The sequence below is a fragment of the Crotalus tigris genome, unplaced genomic scaffold (genome assembly GCF_016545835.1).
Source record: "Crotalus tigris isolate CLP2741 ecotype Arizona unplaced genomic scaffold, ASM1654583v1 scf7180000017545.3456711, whole genome shotgun sequence".
NCBI lineage: Eukaryota > Metazoa > Chordata > Lepidosauria > Squamata > Viperidae > Crotalus > Crotalus tigris.
Window position 1 is genome coordinate 1,488,637 of NW_024096464.1, and position 21,241 is coordinate 1,509,877.

General features: G+C 39.0%; 1 protein-coding gene across 1 annotated transcript in view; it reads right to left on the reverse strand.

Annotated features, from left to right (window-relative positions):
* The window catches only part of PAPLN (papilin, proteoglycan like sulfated glycoprotein), an 85,069-nt gene that overhangs the window by 29,457 nt on the left and 34,371 nt on the right, over window positions 1-21,241 (reverse strand). The window contains exons 6-12 of the mRNA XM_039331862.1: window positions 16,660-16,790; window positions 12,711-12,834; window positions 12,225-12,305; window positions 10,090-10,262; window positions 8,659-8,782; window positions 5,010-5,136; window positions 2,914-2,979 (exon numbers count right to left, since the gene is read on the reverse strand). Coding sequence (XP_039187796.1) covers window positions 2,914-2,979; window positions 5,010-5,136; window positions 8,659-8,782; window positions 10,090-10,262; window positions 12,225-12,305; window positions 12,711-12,834; window positions 16,660-16,790 — 826 coding nt within the window. The remainder of the gene's footprint in view (window positions 1-2,913; window positions 2,980-5,009; window positions 5,137-8,658; window positions 8,783-10,089; window positions 10,263-12,224; window positions 12,306-12,710; window positions 12,835-16,659; window positions 16,791-21,241) is intronic.

Below are 21,241 nucleotides of genomic sequence, written 5' to 3' on the forward strand. Positions count from 1 at the left end.
CCAATATGTCTAGTAATTACCACCTAACGCTTTTATATTCACTTATCCAAAATAATTAGAAAACTTAAGAATTTTTTTTAGTCTCTCAAGAGATCTAGCATAACTTTTAAAGTTTACGAATCTTGAGACATCACTTATTTGCAACCATCTTGATTTTCCTTTCAAATCTTGTAAAATATCGAGCACTGGATCATCTGTTTTATTTCACCTGAAAAGAAATAAGTTTCAAATGGCAATGGTATTTCTGTCTTATAGACATACAGTATTCGCTGAGTTCTTATAATGGCTAAATCAAAATGCAGCCTGTTAGCTTGTGCTTACTATGTTGTTTTAGTCCAGCTCATCCTGAAATGAAAAGAAGGACTAGGGGCGACATGATAGCAATGTTCCAATATCTCAGGCGTTGCCATAAAGAAGAGGGAGTCAAGCTATTCCCAAAGCGCCAGAGGGCAGGACAAGAAGCAATGGATGGAAACTAACCAAGGAGAGAAGCAACCTAGAACTGAGGAGAAATTTCCTGACATTTAGAAAATTTATCAGTGGAACATCCTGCCTCCAGAAGTTGTGAATGCTCCAACACTGGAAGTTTTTAAGAAGAGACTGAACAGCCATTTGTCCGAAATGGTACTGTATAGAGTTTCCTGCCTGAGCAGGGGGTTGGACTAGAACACAGGTCAGCAACCTGAGGCTCCGGAGCCACATGTGGCTCTTTGAACCTTCCCCTGTGGCTCAGCCTCCTCTGCCATTTGCAGAGAGAGACAGAGACAGAGAGAGGCACTTGCGCTTCCCTGCTTCTCTCTCTGTCTCTGTCTCTCTGTGTGTTTGTGTGTGTGTTTGTGTTTGTGTGTGTATAAAAAAGAGAGTGGACAAGCTGAAAAGCTTTTTGGCTGGGGCTCCTGCCTTGGCTGCGTCTCTGCAGGAAGCAGGAAGGACAGGAGAGAGCTCGCTTGCCCAGCTATGCTGACTCAGGAATTCTGGGAGTTGAAGTCCATGAGTCATAAAAGAGCTGAGGTTGCCTATCCCTGAGCTTGTTGGAGAACAATTTGCCACACATCCTGATTTAGCATGTTGTGGGAACAGTTACAATTAAAGAATATAGCAAAAGATTTTATTTCAGGAATGGTGACTACAAGCTATATAGCATTGTAGCCATGCTTACTTCTCTGCTAATTTAGCCATATATTCCATATTCTATCATAGTGTGGGAGGATATATGACATTACATGGAAGATTCTTTTTTTGTCTGATTTGAATTATAAAGCATAATAAAGAGTAGATATTCCACTTGAAAAGTGCAGATACTCCACTTGAAAGCTCAAAAAACTTTTTGGTATCTTCTTCTGTAGGACTTAGGAGTTCCACTGGATCAGACTGGGTGTCCCATTAGGTTAAGACATAACAAAGTCATATCTTCACTTCCCCAAACAGTATTTGCAATTACTCTATTTCCCCATTCCCCACCCCTCTGATGGCTCTTTTGGTTTGGTTTAGCCCCTTGTTGAAATTATCAAAGCAAATGGCATCATCATGCTTTGTAGTAGTGAATTTTATTATGTGAAATATGACTTTTAATACAGTTGTACTATTGGTTGGTAATTCATCATTATGGAAGGACCTCTGATAAAGCCTTAGGATATGTAACTGAATCTGTAAAATGATCATCGAGACTAATGGGTATGGGAAAAATATAGAAAAACAAAAAAGAAAGGTTAGGTAAAACAATGCAGCAATCTCCAGTAATATTCATTTTTAATTTACTAAACTTCTCAGCAGGAGCTACTGGGGATATGATATCTAAACTCTTGGGCTACAAAGAAAAATAAGAAAATGTCTTCCTTCACCCTTCATCACACAGGATAAGAAGGCAAAAAGCACTGGCTGCCCAACACCATTATTTAGGGAGAAAAGCCAAAGCTTTAAGAACAAAGTCCATCAGCTAGAAGAAAAGCCTTCAAAAGTTCGTGGAACTTTTGGAAGATTTAGAGCCTCACCAGCCTTTGAGTAGCGTGCTGGGAGCCACACTCCAACCAGGATGTAGAGCCATGACAAAAAATTGTTTTTTATCTAAATTAAATTTTACCTTACTTGAATGTAAATTAAAATGATTGAATATACTCAGTATAATTGCTTGCTATGAATTTAATAATTCCTTCTGTCTGCAAATTACAACTTTTCAACAGCAATTTGGGGAGAGGCTATGTAGTCACACTGCTTGGATGAACAGGATGAACCTGTGCTTTAAATTACTACAGGTAGTCTTCAACTTACAATAGTTCATTTAGTGACCATTCAAAGTTACAACGGCACTGAAAAATGTGACATATGACTGTTTTTCACACTTATGACCGTTGCTCTATTCCCACGGCTACGTGACCAAAATTCAGATGCTTGGCAACTGACTCATATTTATGACGGTCGCAGTGGCCTGGGGTCACGTGATCACCTTTTGTGACTTTCTTACAAGCAAAGTCAATGGGGAAGTCAGATCCTCTTAACAACCATGTCACTAAATTAATAACTGCAACGATTCACCTAACAACTGTAGTTCAAAAGGTTGCAAAATGGAGTAAAATTCACTTAACAAATGTTTCACTTATCCACAGAAATTTTGAGCTCAATTGTGGTCGTAAGTCGAGAACTACCTGCATATGTCTCACCAGGCATGGAGGACCGCTAAGGTCTCTTCCAACCTTTCTGTTTTGTATGATTTCATGAATCTAGGTCTGTGGCTTTCAACAAGCATTTCTCAGGAATTTGTGGTTTGTTTTTTTTAGCAAATTCCTGCTGAATGAGCAGCTAATAATGCAAGGGGAGGGGGGAATACAAGCTGTTTACTAAGGTTAGGAAGCTTGAAAACCACTATTGTAGGTGAGGAGAAGGAAGAAAAGAGCCAAACCACTTTCTCCTAGTTACCTCTTTGTTTGCAAGTTCCATGCTCTGTTGCGGCTCCATGCTCCCGGCAGATAGAGGTAAGATACCCTTTGTATATAGAACAAAGATTTTAAAGCCCATAATAAATATATAGACATCTGGGTCTGTCTTTTACAATATGATTTCTATTCTTTTAGGGCCAAACTAAATGGGATTTTGATGACGGATTGAAAACTTCCGCTGCCATTTAAAAAAAAAAAAAAGTCTTATGACAGTGTTTCTCAACCTTGGCAATTTGAAGATGTTTGGACTTCAATTCCCAGGATTCCTCAGCCAGCCTGACCTTTCCTCAGCTAGCATGGCTGGCTGGGAATTCTGGGAGTTGAAGTCCACATGTCTTCAAGTTGCCAATGTTGAAAAACACTGCCAAAGGATGTTGGGATGGGGTCCAATTTGGATCGGGGTCACGGGCAGGCAGACAGCCTTTTCTCCTCTTTGCAGCTGTACCAATTTCCTGCACCAAAATAGATCACCCAGCATAGCTACTATTATGCAGAAAACATAGAGGCACCTTATTATTCACAAGAAGAAGAGGCAATTCAAATCAAGGCCAAATATGTGGGTGGTGGGAAGAATTCAGTTTCCCCTGCCTTTCATCATGTCTTCAAATCACTCCCTCGAAAAGTTGGATACAACAAAAAATATTGATGACGCTTTCATGGTTTGATCTCTTCATCTGAACTGTCCAGAATTTTTTTTTTGTTTTTTACAGCCACAAGAATTCATAAGTACCTGGAAATCAGCAATGGGTCATAGTAAATGGGAGGTGGGATTTTGGTCTAACTCTCTGTGTTGAATGTGACACATCCTTTGGAGATCTGAAGGTGGATACTTGTTTTGGATTCTGTCCATATTATAAGCAGAAACCTAATTATTCCTCAGAAAAGTTCTAGTGCTAAAACAGAGGAAACAATTTCATATCTCTAAAATTTTATAAAGAATAATATAGTCTTTTTGATAAAATGAAAAGGAATTCTCGCCACTCACCACTTGCATTTCATGCAATACGGTTTCCCATTAATCAGGAAATATTCAATGATCTTCTAACAGAAAGCTTTTATCTACCCTTCTTAGTATGTTTAGTAATACTGACACCTTCTCCTAAGAGAAGAGTCAGGTGCTTTTAATTTAATTAAATGGGTTGATGGTAAGTGGGAAAGTAAAGCACCAGCTTCATTTCCAGAAGGTCCCTGGACCCCACACAGACTGCACTGACTTGCTTAGGAAAGAAAAACAGTAGATGTCATAGCTATTTTTTTTTCTTTGTTCGTGGATTTATGGGTCTAGAAAGATGGCGCACATCCTGGAGAGCAACAATTTGCCAATATAAAAAAAAATAAAAGAAAGATAATAACATACATTTGATTAATAAATCAATAAAAATTATGTGTTGTGTGATTAGCTATTCCCAACCTGGAAAACATTTTGTGACTAGGCAAGCCTCAAAGAATAGATTGCCTATTCTCACCCAATTAGCTTGTAAGATATTTTTCTCAGATATTTTGTTCTGGCTTGTATGAGAAGAGGTCCCCGACTTACAGCCACAATTGAGCCCAAAATTTCTGTTACTAAGTAAGGCAGCTGTTAAGTGAGTTTTACCCCGTTTTATGACCTGTTTTGCCACAGTGGCTAAGCGAATCACTGCAGCTCTTAAGTGAATCGTATGGTCATTGAGTAAATCCAGATTCCCTCATTGACTTTGCTTGGTGAAAACTGGCTGGGATGGTTACAAGCGGTGATCACAAGAACCTAGGAAAGTGCAACTGTCATAAATAATGCCAGTTGTCAAGCACACAAATTTTGATCACATGATCATGGGGATGCTGCAACACTTTGTAAGTGTGAAAACCGGTCATAAGTCGCTTTTTTTCAGTGCCACTGTAACTTGGATCAGTCCCTAAATGAATGGTTGTAAGTTGAGGACCACATGTGCTTCTCCAGGGCTCAGGTTTCTCTACATGCCTTTTGCGTGAGAACAGCAAGGGCCCCGAACGGAGACTACCAAGTTATTTCTGACTATGACCGTTTCTTAGATTTCAAGGTATCTCAGAGAAGAGAGAAACCAAATCAAAGCTCACCGTTTTGTGTGGGGACAGGCCTGGAGGCCACAGGTTCGGTTATTTCCTGGCCATGGTTTATCTCTGCACATGTAATCTGGATATGCTTCATTGTCAATGGTACAAAAGACCAGACGAGACTGATAACCTGAAGAGCAGACAAAAAAACAACGACAAAGATGGCACAGATAATTGGCAAGGAGATCAGTTGCATAACATTCCTGAAGCAAACAAATATTTTCATCAAATAGATAAGCATTAGGTAGAGGCCAGCATCTAATGAGTTTTGTTTTCATATTCCCACACAAATCATGTGATTGAAATCAAGATAGCAGGGCTAGCACTAATCTGAAGGCAGGAGTGTGTGTGTGTATGTGGGGGGGGGATTAATTAAGTTACATAATTAATTGAATGAAATAATGGGTTCACATGCACATCCTTGGAAAAGAATTCTGAAAATCCCTCAATTTCATCAATTTTTAGGGGTGGGAGGTGATATTTCCCCACCATGGCCCTGTGCTTTTGGCCAGCTTTCCCTCAGAAGTCAACTTGCTCTGACATTGATTGCCTTGCAGAAGCTGGTTGAGATGGGGACCCCGCCCCACCCCCTCGCCCCCAAGGATCTTTTCCCATTAGCTTAGCTAAATATAAATAGACTGTTATACGTTTGCTCAGGTTCTTTCAAGTAATGAAAAGAAATAAAGAATTTTGCTGACTGAACCTTTACCACATATGCATTATTTATTTCACAGAGGATGTTTTATGTTTGTAGATTATGCTGTGCGCTACAGATAGTCCTCGACTTACGACCACAAAATTTCTGTTGTTAAGCGAAATATTTGTTAAGTGAGTTTTGCCCCATTTTACGACCTTTCTTGCCATAGTTCTTAAGTAAATCACTGCAACTGTTAAGTTAGTAACAGAGTTGTTAAGTGAATCTGGCTTCCCCACTGACTTTGCTTGTCAGAAGATCACAAAAGCTGATCATATGACTCCAGGACACTGCAACCATCATAAATATACGTAAGTCAGTTGTTAAACATCTCAGTTTTGATCACATTTTCCCCTCAAGTGCAGGGTCTGCTTTTTCGGGGTCAACAGAGTGCTGATCCATTGGTTGTGACAGGATTTAACCAACTGTCTTGTCACCCAAGCCTGATGTTGCGGGATGAGAGAGAGAGAGAGAGAGACTGCCCCAAAGTCTCCCAAAAGGCTTTCATGCCTAAGGCAGGACTAGAGTTTAATGGTTTCTAGCCTGGTGCCTTAACCATTACATCAAACTGCCTTTCATTTCATTTGCAACAGTATAGAAGCTGAATGAAGAAATAAAAGACTACTATTTGCACTTTACCATACCATATACAATCTCACTGGCATACATGCAGTGCAATCAGTAACTAAGGTAGTTGGTCACATCTACTTTGAAGAAGAATAAACAGATGGACAGGCTTTAAGTCTGAATGAATCAAAATATGTCTGCCATCCATTACAAAATTGTATCTCCTAGAATGGCTAATAGCAGATCTCTTTATAATCCCATAAGCAAAGATTACAAGATGATTTCTGCACAGACCACTGCAAGCTTTATATATATATCAAAATACCATTATTTTGTTCATGATATAATAATCCTGTTGCAACTTAATCAGAGTTTATTTTCAATTTATGCCTTTTCTCACAGCCTTCCAGGCAATACTAGAATATACCCTGTTATTTTCTGTATGTAGGAACAGAAAGGTTGAGTATTCACGTTAATATATTTTATGAGTTCTAGATTCCTTCTGGCTCTAGAATTCAGTGACAACTTGATCAAGGTCTAAGAGGAACAATTTCAAGAATAATGATCAGTTATTGAGTCCCACTGGAAAAAAAAAAGCCAAAAATAAAAACTTGGTTATAGCAATAGCAACGGCACTTAGACTTATATACCACTTCACAGGGTTTTACAGCCCCCTCTAAATGGTTTACAGAGTCAGCATATTGCCTCCAACAATTTGGGTCCTCATTTTACCGACCTTGGAAGGATGGAAGGCTGAGTCAATCTTGAGCCGGTCAGAATTGAATTGCTGGCGGTTGGCAGTCAGCAGAATCACCCTGCAATACTGCATTCTAACCACTGCACCACCACAGTTCTTATAACCAATATAATCTAATATATCTAACCATTTATCTCTCTGCCCTACCTTTCAAACCAGGTTTTCCCATTACATTAAAAACACATACTAGAAAAATGGCTACCAGAACAGAATGTCATTTTGGGAAAGCAGCAGTTAAAATTGTTACAATATCAGCTCTAAAAACTAGTAAGATGCCCATGGGGGGGGGGGCATAAGGAATTGCAGAAGTAATATTGCTACATTTCTCGTGCCTAACAGACACATGTAGCCTCCCCAAACTCTCAGGCATTCACAGGATGCAGTGCCTTGGTGCAAATGACCAAAGCAGCATCATGCTATTGTGATAAACGCCTTCTCCTTTGTATGGGTGTGTTACATCATAACAAAAGGGATGGGGCTTGCATCATAAGGGCCCAATACTGCTTTGTTATTTGCCCCTCTTGATCTTTCCACAGGTCAATGTCTCAGCAAAAAACCCTTTTGCAGCTCCCAGACTGATCATGACAAATTTTCAGGACATTTTTGTGTACTTTGTGTGGGAGAAATGAAGGAAAATATTACCCTTAGCTCTCTAACAAAAAAATGGGTGGTTTAAAACCCACCAATTCTCTCCTGAATTAGGGCAATTTACTTATTTCAGCAGACCCTGGAAAGCAAGATTATACTTAATACTTTTGTGACTTAAATCATTTATTTAACTTCTTATAATACTCTACTCAAAGCAAGCCAAATGCATCGGGCCTGTCCACATTATTATCCACATTACTATCTTTTACAATCCTTAGGCAGGACACAACATTGAAGACTAAATCTCTGTGTATATGCTACAAAACACAGTGACCTACTCAGATTGGATCCTGCAAAATTGAAATAATATCTCAGGCAGGAGAAGATAGCTTTCACCCATTCTATGCTGTGGTTCTAGAGTTCTCCTGAAGTAACAGATTTCTGCTTAGGATCATCTTGATAATGCATTTATTCTAGTTAAAAATGGCTTTAAATGCTTTAAGACAGGGGTGTCAAACTGGCAGCCTGCAGGCTGGATACCTCATGCGCAGGACATGCCCACCCAAGCTCCGCAAAGGCAAAAAAAGGCACGATACGTCATGATATGTCACGTGACGTGATCGAGTTTGACACCTATGGTTTAAGAGATGGCATATAATTTATTACACAATCATCACTACAACAATTCAGTATAGCATTTAATTTGATTGAAATCTAGCATGTCTACCAATCCTCATATGCAACTAGTATACCTGTCCAAACATTTCTGAGATTTTGCGTGAGAATGCCAACATTTTGTGTGATTTGCTAATTATCTGAGATTTCAACCAATTAAATAAACATTCAGTCTTAGAGACTAACATTCACACATCACCCATTCAGTTTTCAGTTTCCCCATCTGCTACTTGTCTGTATTTGTAGCATACACACACAGACCACAAACTATCTAGAATATACTCACAGATCAATATGTGATCTGTACACACAGATTGGGAACCATTATTTAAGCAAATCAATAATATTAAATGTAAAGTGCTGGCATATACCTCCACCACATTCAGCACTACAATCACTCCAGGAGCCGTAGCCCCAGTTGTAGCTTGATGTTTGCCTTTGGAATGGCAAATAGTATTCATAATGTACTCCTTGGTTTGGTTCCTGGCTGATAAGCTGAAAAAGAAAGAAAATAAGTAGGTGTCAGGAAATGCACTGTTTTTGCTCTCTTGTAGCAAGCTATTATCTACTGGTCCAGTTCACGTAGTGGCAAAGTCTGGACTCATAATGCTTTTGCACATACATATTTAGATGACAAGAATATCTCTTTTTCAAACAAACAAACAAAAAATCTGGTCTACCTGTAGGAAAATAAGGTGAGCTTAGTTTCTTTTCCCTGATGTGTTAGTTACTTAATTAATTAAAAACACAATTACTCATCTGTTTGTTACAGTCCAAGTTCCAACCTCCCTCTGTGAGGGAGATGGGTAGTTTTGAAATTTCATAAATAAATAAACAAACTTTGTCTGCCATTTGTGAAAACTATGCCTATCACTCAGAGCCAATTTGGTTAAGGCATAAGGTTAGAAACCAGGAGGTCCTGAGTTCTAGTCTTTCCTTGGGCATAAGCCAGTTGTGTAACCTTAGGCCAATCACTCCGTCTCATCCTTAGGAAACAGTCATTGGCAAACCACTTCTCAAAAACCTTACCAAGAAAATGCAGGGACTTGTTCAGGCAATTGCTTGGAGTCAAAAACTGATTTGACATACACATACACAGACACAGACACACACAGACACACACACACACACACACACACACACACACATACCACTCATCCTTGCCAAAGTTATTCCCTTTCTGCCTGCTACACATCTCCTGCTCTTTCCTGACTCTGATCGATCAACATTTGAATACTTTATCTACAATACAAAGGATAAAGTGGTTTCTTGCTGAAATGAAAAAAGCGGACATTTCCTCTTTATTCAACAAGAAGCAATTATTAAACTACTGCAGTTTCCCCAGGCTTGTGCCCCCCCCCCCCGAATTCTTGTTTTGTCTAAGCATTACTGTTAAGGTTAAGGAATGAGGAACTAAAGTGATCTTAATGCAATACCAAATAAATTATCTATTCATGCTTAACCTCTGCATGAAATAGAGACAGCCTCAAACCCTGTTCTCCTCCACTCTAATAATTGTTCAGTCAAGAAATAAAAGTTCCCCCATCAATCTATTTTATTTATTTATTCTCCTCTGTTTGGAGAATTATCTGGAACACCTATGCACAGTTCAGGCATTAAAACCTCTAAGACAGTGTTTCTCAACCTTGACAATTTTAAGGCATGTGGACTTCAACTCCCAGAATTCCACAGCCAGCAATGCTGGCTGTGGAATTCTGGGAGTTGAAGTCCACATGCCTTAAAATTGTCAAGGTTGAGAAACACTGCTCTAAGAAAAAAGGAAAGCAGTTGCAGGTACTTGCCTCAATTATCAAAGGTTCGGTGATGGGACCCCGGGCATGTAGAAGCTCTGGAGCCAGATCCCCCTCGGAACCTCTCTCATAATGCATCACTGTGCTAGCAATAGGCAAGGCCTGGCTATACTCAATTGTCCACTGCCCATTCAGATAATATGTTCCTTGTACATTCTTGATGGCTGAGATTGGGGGGGGGGGGAAGAGGGAATGGAAAGAAATGGAAAGACGGTGATACAGAGTTCTGAGACTCTGAGGTTGCAAAAGTTTCCCCAGATATGAAATGGTTATTATGTACTAAACAAAATGATATATTTCTGGAAAGGAGGTGTGATATTTTGCTGAGAATCTACAAATGGTAATTGTATTTAGCCAACCATAACTGATTCCCCCCCCCAAACACCAGACACTTAATAAATACAGGTAGTCCTTGAGTTATAACATTTCATTTAGTGACTATTCGAAGTTACAATGTCACTGAAAAAAAGTGACTTATGATGGTTTTTTTTCACGCTTACGTCCATTGGACATCTCCATGGTCACGTGATCAAAACTTGGACGCTTGGCAACTGGCTCATATTTGTGATGGCTGCCGTGTGCTGGGTTCTTGTGATCCCCCTTTGCAACTTTCTGACAAGCAAATTCCATGGGGAATTTAATGCAGTTTCACTTAAGAAACATATCACTAAGCTAACAACTGCAGTGATTCACTTAACAACCAGGTCAAGAAAGATCATAAAATGGAGTAAAATTCATTTAACAACTGTCTTGTCTAACAACAGAAATTTTGAGCTCAGTTGTGGTCATAAGTCAAGGACTACCTGTACTCAGGTGGCAGATTATAAGGAGATCCCTGGGCTGTGAGCTGCCCTGGGAAACTGACAAAAATATCATAGAAGAAGGCATGGGTAAACCATTCCATGTTAATGCCACAAAAACTACTCAGATGTAATAGTAATAGTAATAGTAGTAAAGTTGGAAGGGACCTTGGAGGTCATCTAGTCCAACCCCCTGCTCGGGCAGGAAACCCTACACCATTTCGGACAAATGGCTGTCCAGTCTCTTCTTAAAAACTTCCAGTGTTGGAGCATTTACTGCTTCTGGAGGCAAGCTGTTCCACTGATTAATTGTTCTCACTGTCAGGAAGTTTCTCCTTAGTTCTAGGTTGCTTCTCTCCTTGATTAGTTTCCACCCGTTGCTTCTTGTCCTGCCTTCAGGTGCTTTGGAAAATAGCTTAATTCCCTCTTCTTTATGGCAGCCCCTGAGATATTGGAATACTGCTATCATGTCCCCCCTTGTCCTTCTCTTCCTTAAACTAGACATACCCAATTCTAGCAACCGTTCCTTATATGTTTTAGCCTCCAGTCCCCTAATCATTGACATGAAAGAACCTTGGCCATTTTTGTACAGAGCAGTGAGTAACGTTCAAGCCATATCATTAAATCAAAGCATTATAAGGAACCTTGAGATGATTTATTAATCATCTCATCCTGAGATGATATATGTTGATTGCTCTCATGCTGAGGTATGAACAAGCCTCATTTTTACGTTTTTGCTGATAAGAGACAATTCTTTTTGCCTTGCCCTTTATGGTCCCCATGCAATTTCATCATCTGTTCCAGAAGATCCCCCAAACCAGGAGACTGGGAGTTCTAGTCCCGCCTTAGGCATGAAAGCCGGCTGGGTGACCTTGGGCCAGGCACTCTCTCTCTCTCTCAGTCGAACTCACTACACAGGGTGGTTGTTGTGGGAAAAATAGGAGGAGAAGGAGTATTAAATATGTTCACCACTTTGAGTGGTTTATAAAAATAATAACGGTGGGATAAAAATATAATAAAATAAATAAATAAGCAAAGGTGGATGGCATCCATGGGATTTTGATGGAGAAGTCATGAAGACTCTTGCTTCATGTAAAATACACATATTATTGCAGGTATATTGTTGCAAATAGAATCTTGTTTCATAGCATACACTCATTGCATTCTATTATTAAGTAGTCTCCCATCCGTGTTATTAATGATGCAATACCCAGATGACGGTCCCATGTCATATTTCTGAACATGCAGATCCATATTGTCCTGCATTAAGTCATAACTAATTGATGTGATGGAAGTCATATACAAAGAGCAGTAACAACTACTTACCCAGGAAGTTCCTGGTAGGGTTTGCTTCCTTAATCCGGATGCTTGTGGCTCCCATCGGAATGACAAAGATTTGGTTGTAGCCTATAAGAGCAGAATAAATCAGCCAGAATAAATTCATTTTCTGAGAGAGAATATAATAGAGAAGGAAGCCAGCGTAAAGTCACTCTTTCGTGCAGAGAAGCTACATGGGAAAAGATATAAATTTTGCTGTAACTACTCCACTGATTTTGAACTGTCTCAATCCGTATTCATATTACCCATAAAGCTACTCTTGCATGTAATTGATGTAATATGGCACAAGGCAGGGATCTCAATGCATCACACTGCAGACATGGTACAGTAAAAAACCTTCCTGAGTTTCAGTTATTGACTTTAGCTTCAAAGATATAAAGAGATTAATAAGAACCATCAATCACATCTCTATACCTCAGCCCTAGTCTAAAGTCCGCCATATTAATCAATGGTACTAAAACAGCCCTGCAGTACCTTTAGGGAGATTGGGCACATCAAAGAGTCCCTTGACTTCAAAACAAGCTCTTCCATTCCCACCGCACTGCAGGCATTTGTCTTCTTTTTGGGAAGAATCCAGCATTTTATCACAGCCAACAGCCTGTAAAATAACAAAGTTCAAATCATCCACAGGTAAAATGGAGAAGTCAAGCTATCAGAAAATACAAAGACAAGACACTTCACAGTAAGGTCCACAACATGTTTTTGAGGCAGTGGTTCTCAAAATTGGCAACCTTATGACGTGTAGATTTCAACTCCCAGAATGCTGGGGGTTGAAATCCACATAACTCAGTGTTTCCACGTTTGAGGACCATTGCTTTAAAGGCTTTAAAAAATGGGGGAGAGGATTGCTTGCAATGCTGAGCTTCCATCTTTTTCTTTAAATTACTATTATAGATGGAATTATTTAAAAGAAATAATAAACCCTTATAAAATCTATTTAAACTAATAGATGAGCACACATATAAATAGGATTCTTTTTTCAAATCCTCTTTTTTTTTGAAATGAATACTAATTTTCTCACTCAGAACATCTCGAGGGATATGTTCAGGACAGGACAAAAACAGCCATATGTTTCATAATTTTTGGCAGAACATCTTTCTAAAACAGCCTTGGTACCTACCAGGCCCGTGGGAGTTCAACATCCATACTTTGCAGGCATCCGGCAGTGAATGTGTATATTTAGACTTTTAAGCAAGTTTGCCCAAAGTCCACACAAATGCCAGAGACATTTCTGGCACTGATATTTCAAAGGAGATTGTGTTCAAATACACTGTGTTATAATAATTGTAGGAAAGTCAACCCCATGGGGATGCAACATTAGAAATTTAACTCAGCTAATGTTTGTGCAACCACTATTGACTGGCTAATAAAAATTAAAACAGTGTCTGGTTTTTTTTTTAGCTAACTATTGATGTGGTTGCTTTAATGAAACTGCCTATTACTCTCTGTAATTTGGTATTTCCAGAGCTCTCCTCCCACACCAGCTGTCCAAGCAAATAGCTTTCTCCTACATAAATGTGCTCTTAGCAGAGAATCCAGCAGATACCTATTGAGCAGAAAAGAGGGAGAGGAATTCAGAGAGACCAGGACTAGTAGTCATTGGCTTATGACCATTTATTTAACAACAATTCAAAACTGTAACAGCCTCAAAAACACTGGACTTGCAGCCCATTGCACACACCCCACAGGGTCACTGCCTAGAGTTGTGTTTGATTAATAAATGAAAAATAATAAAATGGATGAGAGCAGAGACATATTTATTTAAATGGATATGGGCTTGCCCCTTTCTCTTCCACCTCAGCCTTGTCTGCTATTGCCTTCCTGAAGAGTCTATTGCAGACAAACTCTGCCCACAGCCAGGTGTTCGATCCTTATAGACATGAGCTTGACTCATTCTTCCATCCTTCAATGCTGGTAAAATGAGGACCCAGATTGCTGGAGGCAACACGCTGACTCTGTAAACTGGTCAGAGAGTGCTGGAAAGCACTATGGAGCAGTATATACAGTAAGTCTCGGTGCTATTGCTAAAGAGTTGGACAGGAACAGTGCTGAGCTCGAGAGTTTGAGTTCTCTCTCTCTCCCTCTCTTTTTGTATAATCATTTTGTTTATCGAAGCAGACAGGAATGCAGTAGAGCTGTACATTTTAAGCACTGGTTTGTTTTTGCATTTCTCCAGCAATTCTGTTCTAGGTACCTGAAGTGTGTCCCCTGCCACAACTGGTGCCCACCTGCACAATTTGAGGATGCTGCCATTTTCCTTGCTTTATGGGAGAGTGGAAAAAAATGGTAGCTGGTTAACTGAAACGGTGATTGTTCAGGATGATGCAACAATGCCAGACTGCTCTAACAGTGCTATAAATGCTACTCCAAAATGAGTGTTTTTCACTCATTTTGTGCAAGGCTGAAATAAATTTCAGGGGACTAGTGGGATCTGCTCTTTCTCACTGCTTCCCAAACAAAATACAGAGGACTGTGTAAGTTGTTACCCATAAGAAGGAAGAGAGAGAGATCCTGGAAAGGCACCCTTTGTGACATCTATTACTACTACTACTACTACTACTACTACTACTACTACTACTACTACTACTATTATTATTATTATTATTATTATTATTATTATTATTATTATTATCTTCATTCAGTGCTGGTTACAACTAAATGGAGTGGAGAGGAAGAAGCTGAGCAATAGTGGAGTCCTGTGTTACACCCTTCCTGCCACAGTGCTTTGATTAGGAAATGCTTTTCCTTCTTGGTTGGTTGGTTACGTGCTTAAATGGGAAAGAAGAAGAACCCAAAAGCTGTACCAATAACTTTGCTGTCAAGCCTGCACACAAATAATTGAGACATCATTTGGCAGAGGCAGAAGAAGCAAGAGAAGGGTCAGCAAAGGGGGTAGCAAAATTCATGTTGTTAAAATATTGGCTAAAACTCAGGGCTGGGTAGATAATGCTTTCCCCCAGCCGTCGTTCTTGGTCTGTTGATTGTTTTTCTGGTCCTTGCAAACCCTCTGGTGGCCAAGGGTGGAAGTTCAGGAGCTACAAGAGTTTTTAAAACCAAGGTGCATCTGAACTTTCTCCGGAAAAAAGATTGTATTCTTCAGGAACTAAATTCTACATTTCTCCCTTGGCTTTGTCGTTATAAGATGGAGATCCACTGACACAAACTGTTTCTAGAAAGGCCTTTTAACACGCAAAGGGCCCAGACATCCTTCTCATGCTGCCTGGCAGTTGAAATTCACACATCTTAAATCTGACAAGTTTGAAAAACACTGTCCTACAGCATCTGGTACCCCTTTGGTGGCCAGTAACAGCGCTCCGTGATGTCATGCTGGTCACATGACCGCAGAAATGTCTTTGGACAGTGCTGGCTCAATGGCCTTGAAACTGAGAGGAGCATCACCCCCTAAAGTTGGCAATGACTAGCGGAATAAAATCCGCAGGGACTCCTTTACCTTACAAGCATCTGAACTATGATCCCCTCCCTTCCCCTTTCTGTTATCTCCCAGTCCCATTATGAGGATTATGAGATGTATACAACTCAGCAAACACAAACATACGATAAGCCTTGGCCTCTTGGGTCCTCTGATCTAATCTGTTAGGTCTGAATTTCACTCAGAAGGCTACTTCTTTTTAATCTTACCCTGGATTCTGACCATCCCTTGATTATTCTGGGAATTTCCAAGACATTAAGCCCTCACAATGATTGGAAAAAAACACTCTGAATAGTCTAAAGGTGTTCCTGATCATAACCAACAAAATGCTGGAAGAGATGGGCAGGGGAATGAGGAGAGACTGAATTGGGCAGAAGAAATATGGGATTCCTGCCATTAATAATCATCGGCTGAACAGATATACTAGGCATCTTTGCCATAAAACACAGAATAGAATTGAATTGTGTGGACAATATGCTGATATTCAGTAAACCACAAAAAAGGAGGAAAAAACCAACAGAAGGCTCACTATTAGCTTAGCTCCAGGGAGGACAAATGTTGAAGCTTGTCTAACCTTGCAACACTTCCTTTAATGTGTGATTCCCCACCTGTTTAAAGGCAGCCTACACCCCTCCCCCAAGTTAAAGGCAGTTCTTGGCCAGCAAACCCCTCCTCACCCCTGGTTTGGTCTGGCTTGAGGTATTATGTGGATTCAGACAACATGATTTATAGAATGGTTTTTTTAATACTAAGCATGTGGAGTGAATGCCATTAATTATGGCTTGGTCAATAAAACTATTGTTCAAACAAAACAAAAAGATAGTCATGGTATGTGAATTTAGAATCTCAGCTTAGTTTACAGAATAAATCTGCAGTAAGATAAAATGAGATTATTCCATATATGGTCTGAGGAAGTTCGGGGTTCATGTATGAGGCAAAGAAGCCAAGGAAATGTGGCATTCTTTCTGAAAGTGAGTGAAGACAAATACATACGTGACAGGTCCCTTGCACACAAATATCGTTTGTTCCTGGTTCACAAGAAGTTCCATCAATGACTGCATCTTTCTGTCTGTAGTAGAAATTTTCTCCTTTTGGGATGCAGTTTAATTCACATTTATTGGGAGCTGGGAGCAAAATTAAAAAGAAACATGTTATTTCGCTGCTGGAGCTTTAAGTTTTGTTTTATTTTGATTCTTCAACAAATGGAGAAGAGCAGAACTTTATTAATATTCTCACACTTGGCTTTAACAGGCCAGGGTTTAAGAATGCGATTCCATTCTCTGGAATAAGAAGTTAAAGGGTAGACCACAGCTAATTCAGGCTTGACTCAGGCCTATCTTTAATTTGGACATGGATCGAAACAAGAATTGCTCAAAACATTGGCTGGTTTCATTGCATTCACACTCTAAGCCATAATACTTGTGGTTTGATTTTGATAAGGTTTGTTGTGCAAATGCAGCCTTTCGTGTTTTGTTCAATAAACAGGATTCAGCAAACAGTGACAAATGGACATACTTCATTTAGTTTATAGTTAATCAAATCACAGACTTACTGTTGTTTTTTTTGGAACTAAGCAAGTTTAAGCAAAGCTGAGAAAAAGAGTAAAATATAGAAAGCAAGCAAGATATAGCAGTTAAAGAAATAAGACGAGGCAAGAAAAAGAAAAGTTAATACAGCTAAAGTAGGATAAAGTACATCAACTCCATTCACTATATTTATCCAAACCTATCTTTGAGAACCACTCTTGCTTCCACCAGGTCTATAGATAATTCACATATTGACTTTTATTTTTTTAAGCTCACATCTCCTCTGTTGAGGAACTCATTTCAGCCACAACTTTTTCAGTGACCCCTACCCTTCCTCCCAACACATTCATTCTTCATTCATACATTTTTCAGTTCATTCAGTCTCTGACTAGCTTGTCTTATTTACTTTTATGATTTTCCTAAACTCCACTTAGCATCAATGTTCATGCTTTGCATAAACAAACTCAACATGGTTCTGTGGCATCATTTATACCACTCTATGCCATGCACCTTCACTATCTCCTCAATTCTGTTGGGAGATTAATCTGTCTTCATATTTTTTTTTAATACAGAATTTGAACTTTCTCTTCATGCAGCCATTCTTTCATTCTAGTTTCTTTCCTTTCTTTCCTTTCTTCTGTGCCTATTTACCCCTGATCCATTCTTGACACTATCAATGGTTAATGGTGCCATATTCAGAAACCGTCATCATTATATCCTTCACTGTTCTCTCAATCTTCATCGTAAGTGGCAGATCCATTGCAAGCAGACAGTACAAAGGCACCATGAAAAGGAGGGGAGAGGCACCAAATTAAGTTTTCAAAATCTATTCTTCATTCCAACTGCATCACCTAACTTACATCAGATTTCACTTCTTCCAAAACAAATGCTGTATATTGTTACAGTTCTGGGAAGCCCAGCCTAATCTACTATGAACTGTGGCAAGTCTTCTCTGCAGCAACAAAACAACTTAAAGCTTATTACAAACTTCCTGTCTAGTCTTAACCACTATCCTGTTTCTCAAAAATAGCAAATAAAATGATTATGCAGAGGGGTGGCAAAATACATTTTTGCGCAAAGGTGCCTTACAGACCAGTGGCAGTCCTGATAAATGAACAAATCAATCATCCTTTGGAATGCATTCCTGTTCCATGAAGGGACATATCATTAATGTGCATAGTGAAACAGACTTTTTTCTAAGCAAAAATTAACCAATCAATCATCATTCCTGTTCATTCTTGAGTCTTCGAAAAGCCCAATCCCTTTTTCTGTACTCACATGTCTTATCCCACCCAGCCATTCATGTCAGCTAGCAGAACAAATCTTTCTCTTGGATTGCATTCATTTCAAGCATGGCACATTCCCCCACCCCCCAAACACATATCTGGTTCTTTCATTATCACCATTCACTAGAGCGTAACAGCAATGATCAGCAAACTCATGCAATGATCAGCAAACTATCTCCTTTTTGTATAGACAGCCACAAGAATCAAAATGAGACCGATTCATATTTTCTGACATACATTTAGCCCTTTCATTCATAATTCAAAATCCCCATTCTCTTCCCTGCATGTATTAATGAACTCTGCTCCACAAGATCACACCATTTCTACTTAAATCTTTTATATCTTTCCCCTTTCTCTTATTTCACAAGCATACAATGAATCTATTTTCCTTTCTTTCCATTTGTTGATACCTGCTCTTTATCGTTTATTCTTCTTCCGTTCCAGGTTATAGTTTAATTACATTCATTTATTTATTATTATAATTATCAATATAATGGGCACATGCATACTGATCCCTCCCACTCATCATGGTTTTGGCTAGCTGAGGCTTCAATGTAGTATTTTTTTTATGTAAGACCTTGCTGACCTTCCCCATTTATCAGCTCAAATCCAGGAAACCCCCTACTGGTACTAACACAACATCTGCCCACAACTTTAACATCAATTCTCAATGGAAAGCCAAATTGGTAGCTGAACGCTCAGACATAGGAAGACATGTAAATGACCTGCACAAAAAAGGGCCCAGGCTTTGAACTGTCACATCAGCAATGGACAATTATGAATAGGATTCACACCACCCACGGAGTCTGCCGGGACTCTCTATAAATGGAACATTGTATCCTCCCCTCCGTGTGACTACAGGGTCCCATGTCAAACTGGAGATCACATCGCGACCTGCTGTGAGTTGAGAGCATATACTGCTCCAGTATCTGAATTAATACAAATGATGCTGTGCTTCAATGGTTAGATGGTCTAGAGTAGATGCTGGTATTTAAACATAGATCTTTTCAACATTTATATTTTATTGTATTTTACTAATCTAGCTGAAATATTAATATATGCTGCTCAACCAGCCCACAGGCATGTATGATATGTCATATGCTAAGTAAATAAATAAATATTTAGGACTTTTCATATTGTTGTTTTATTTGGATATAATTTCATGATTAATTATTCTTAAGGTGCAGATCAGGTTGGCAGTCTGTGCCAACTTCAGCTTGCCTTTGCAATGGCAAGGGCTGAAGCAGTCACTTTTTGAGATATTGTGATCTGTATGGCTGCAAGTCCCGTGATATTCTGTGCAAGGTAGGAGCTCAGTTATAGAAACTCCCTTGCAAGTTTATAATTTGGAATATGGAAGGGGATATAAAATCAATGGAACGACATATATAGTGGACAGTAATAGATAGTGCTTAATGGCAGATAAGGATGACCGTGAAGGTTATCTAGTCAACCCACAACTTTAATCCATTTTTCTGCAATATAAGAATGGAATACTGAAGGACCATGTACTGTATTTGTCTTTGATTGGCATGGGAGAAGAGCAATTTATTAAAAAAAAAATACATTCAGCATTTCCCTCAACCATGTTCTATTATACTGGCCATGAAAAGAACCTTTTCTTCCTTTTCATAATTAGTCTGCTGTCCATCTTGATCACAGAGCTAACTATTTGTGGCCATGGCAAGTGGGAAAAGGTCCACTATGGACTTTGTCAGAGGACAACAGATTTTATTTACAAAGGGAACTTGCCAAACAAGTCAAAATCAGATGCAAGAAAAGTTAGACTTCAAATTATAGTCAGGTTACCATATCAAATATTTCTGAAGTATGACAAAATTTACAGAAAAGCCTGGTATGGAAAATTCAATGTCTTAACTGGTTTTTTTTTCCCTCCCAGTCAGTGAATATACAGCTAGGTTGCGATTAAAGTGGGTTTGAATAATGCAGTATTTGAACTAGTGCAATCATAAATTGATATCAAGTATTGAACCAGCATTTAGTTATGCAAGGTACAGTTGGGCTTGCTGGCTTTTAGACACTGCTACTTGCTTATCTTCGATGCACAAAATGGACAAAAGGAAGATTCTTTCCAATGAAAACACCACAAGGTCAAAAAAGAAGCTCATTATTACATTACAGCAAAATGGGTGCAACTGAGCAACATGAACAACTCTAAAATAGCATCTCTAGAATAAGATGAGATTTTGGAATGCCTGATTTAATGGTATGCAGGGGAAATAAAAATAAAAAGGTAAAGTTGCGTCATTTATTTCGTGGTTTGAAAAGAGCTACAGGGAGCAAAAGTGACTCAGTGATAGAAACCAAGCATCTATAAAGGCTGAGGATTGCAATCAAAAGCAACAGTCCTCTTAGAAAAAGAGATGTTGAGACAAAAGCTTTAAATTTAAGAGAGCAAAAGAAAAAAGCAATCAAGTAGAACAAACATTTAATGCAAGTGTTGGTTGGTTGGTTTGATCAACTTAAAAATTGAGTAAGCTTATCTTTAAGAATGATAATTAGATTTTTTTGTTTTTATTTTGTTTTCTATAACTATTCTGTGATTTTGCTAACTGTACATTTATATTTTTTATCCTTTACTGTAATATTTCATCAATGAACAAATAATAACAGATGATTAAATTTGCAATACTGCAAATTTGAATAATGCAACTATTTTGTGGGATTCATTATCTGCCCGAATTGAAACTTACTGTATTCCAAAAAAGCAAAACCAGGTTGGGTGGATTCTTTTACTTTTCC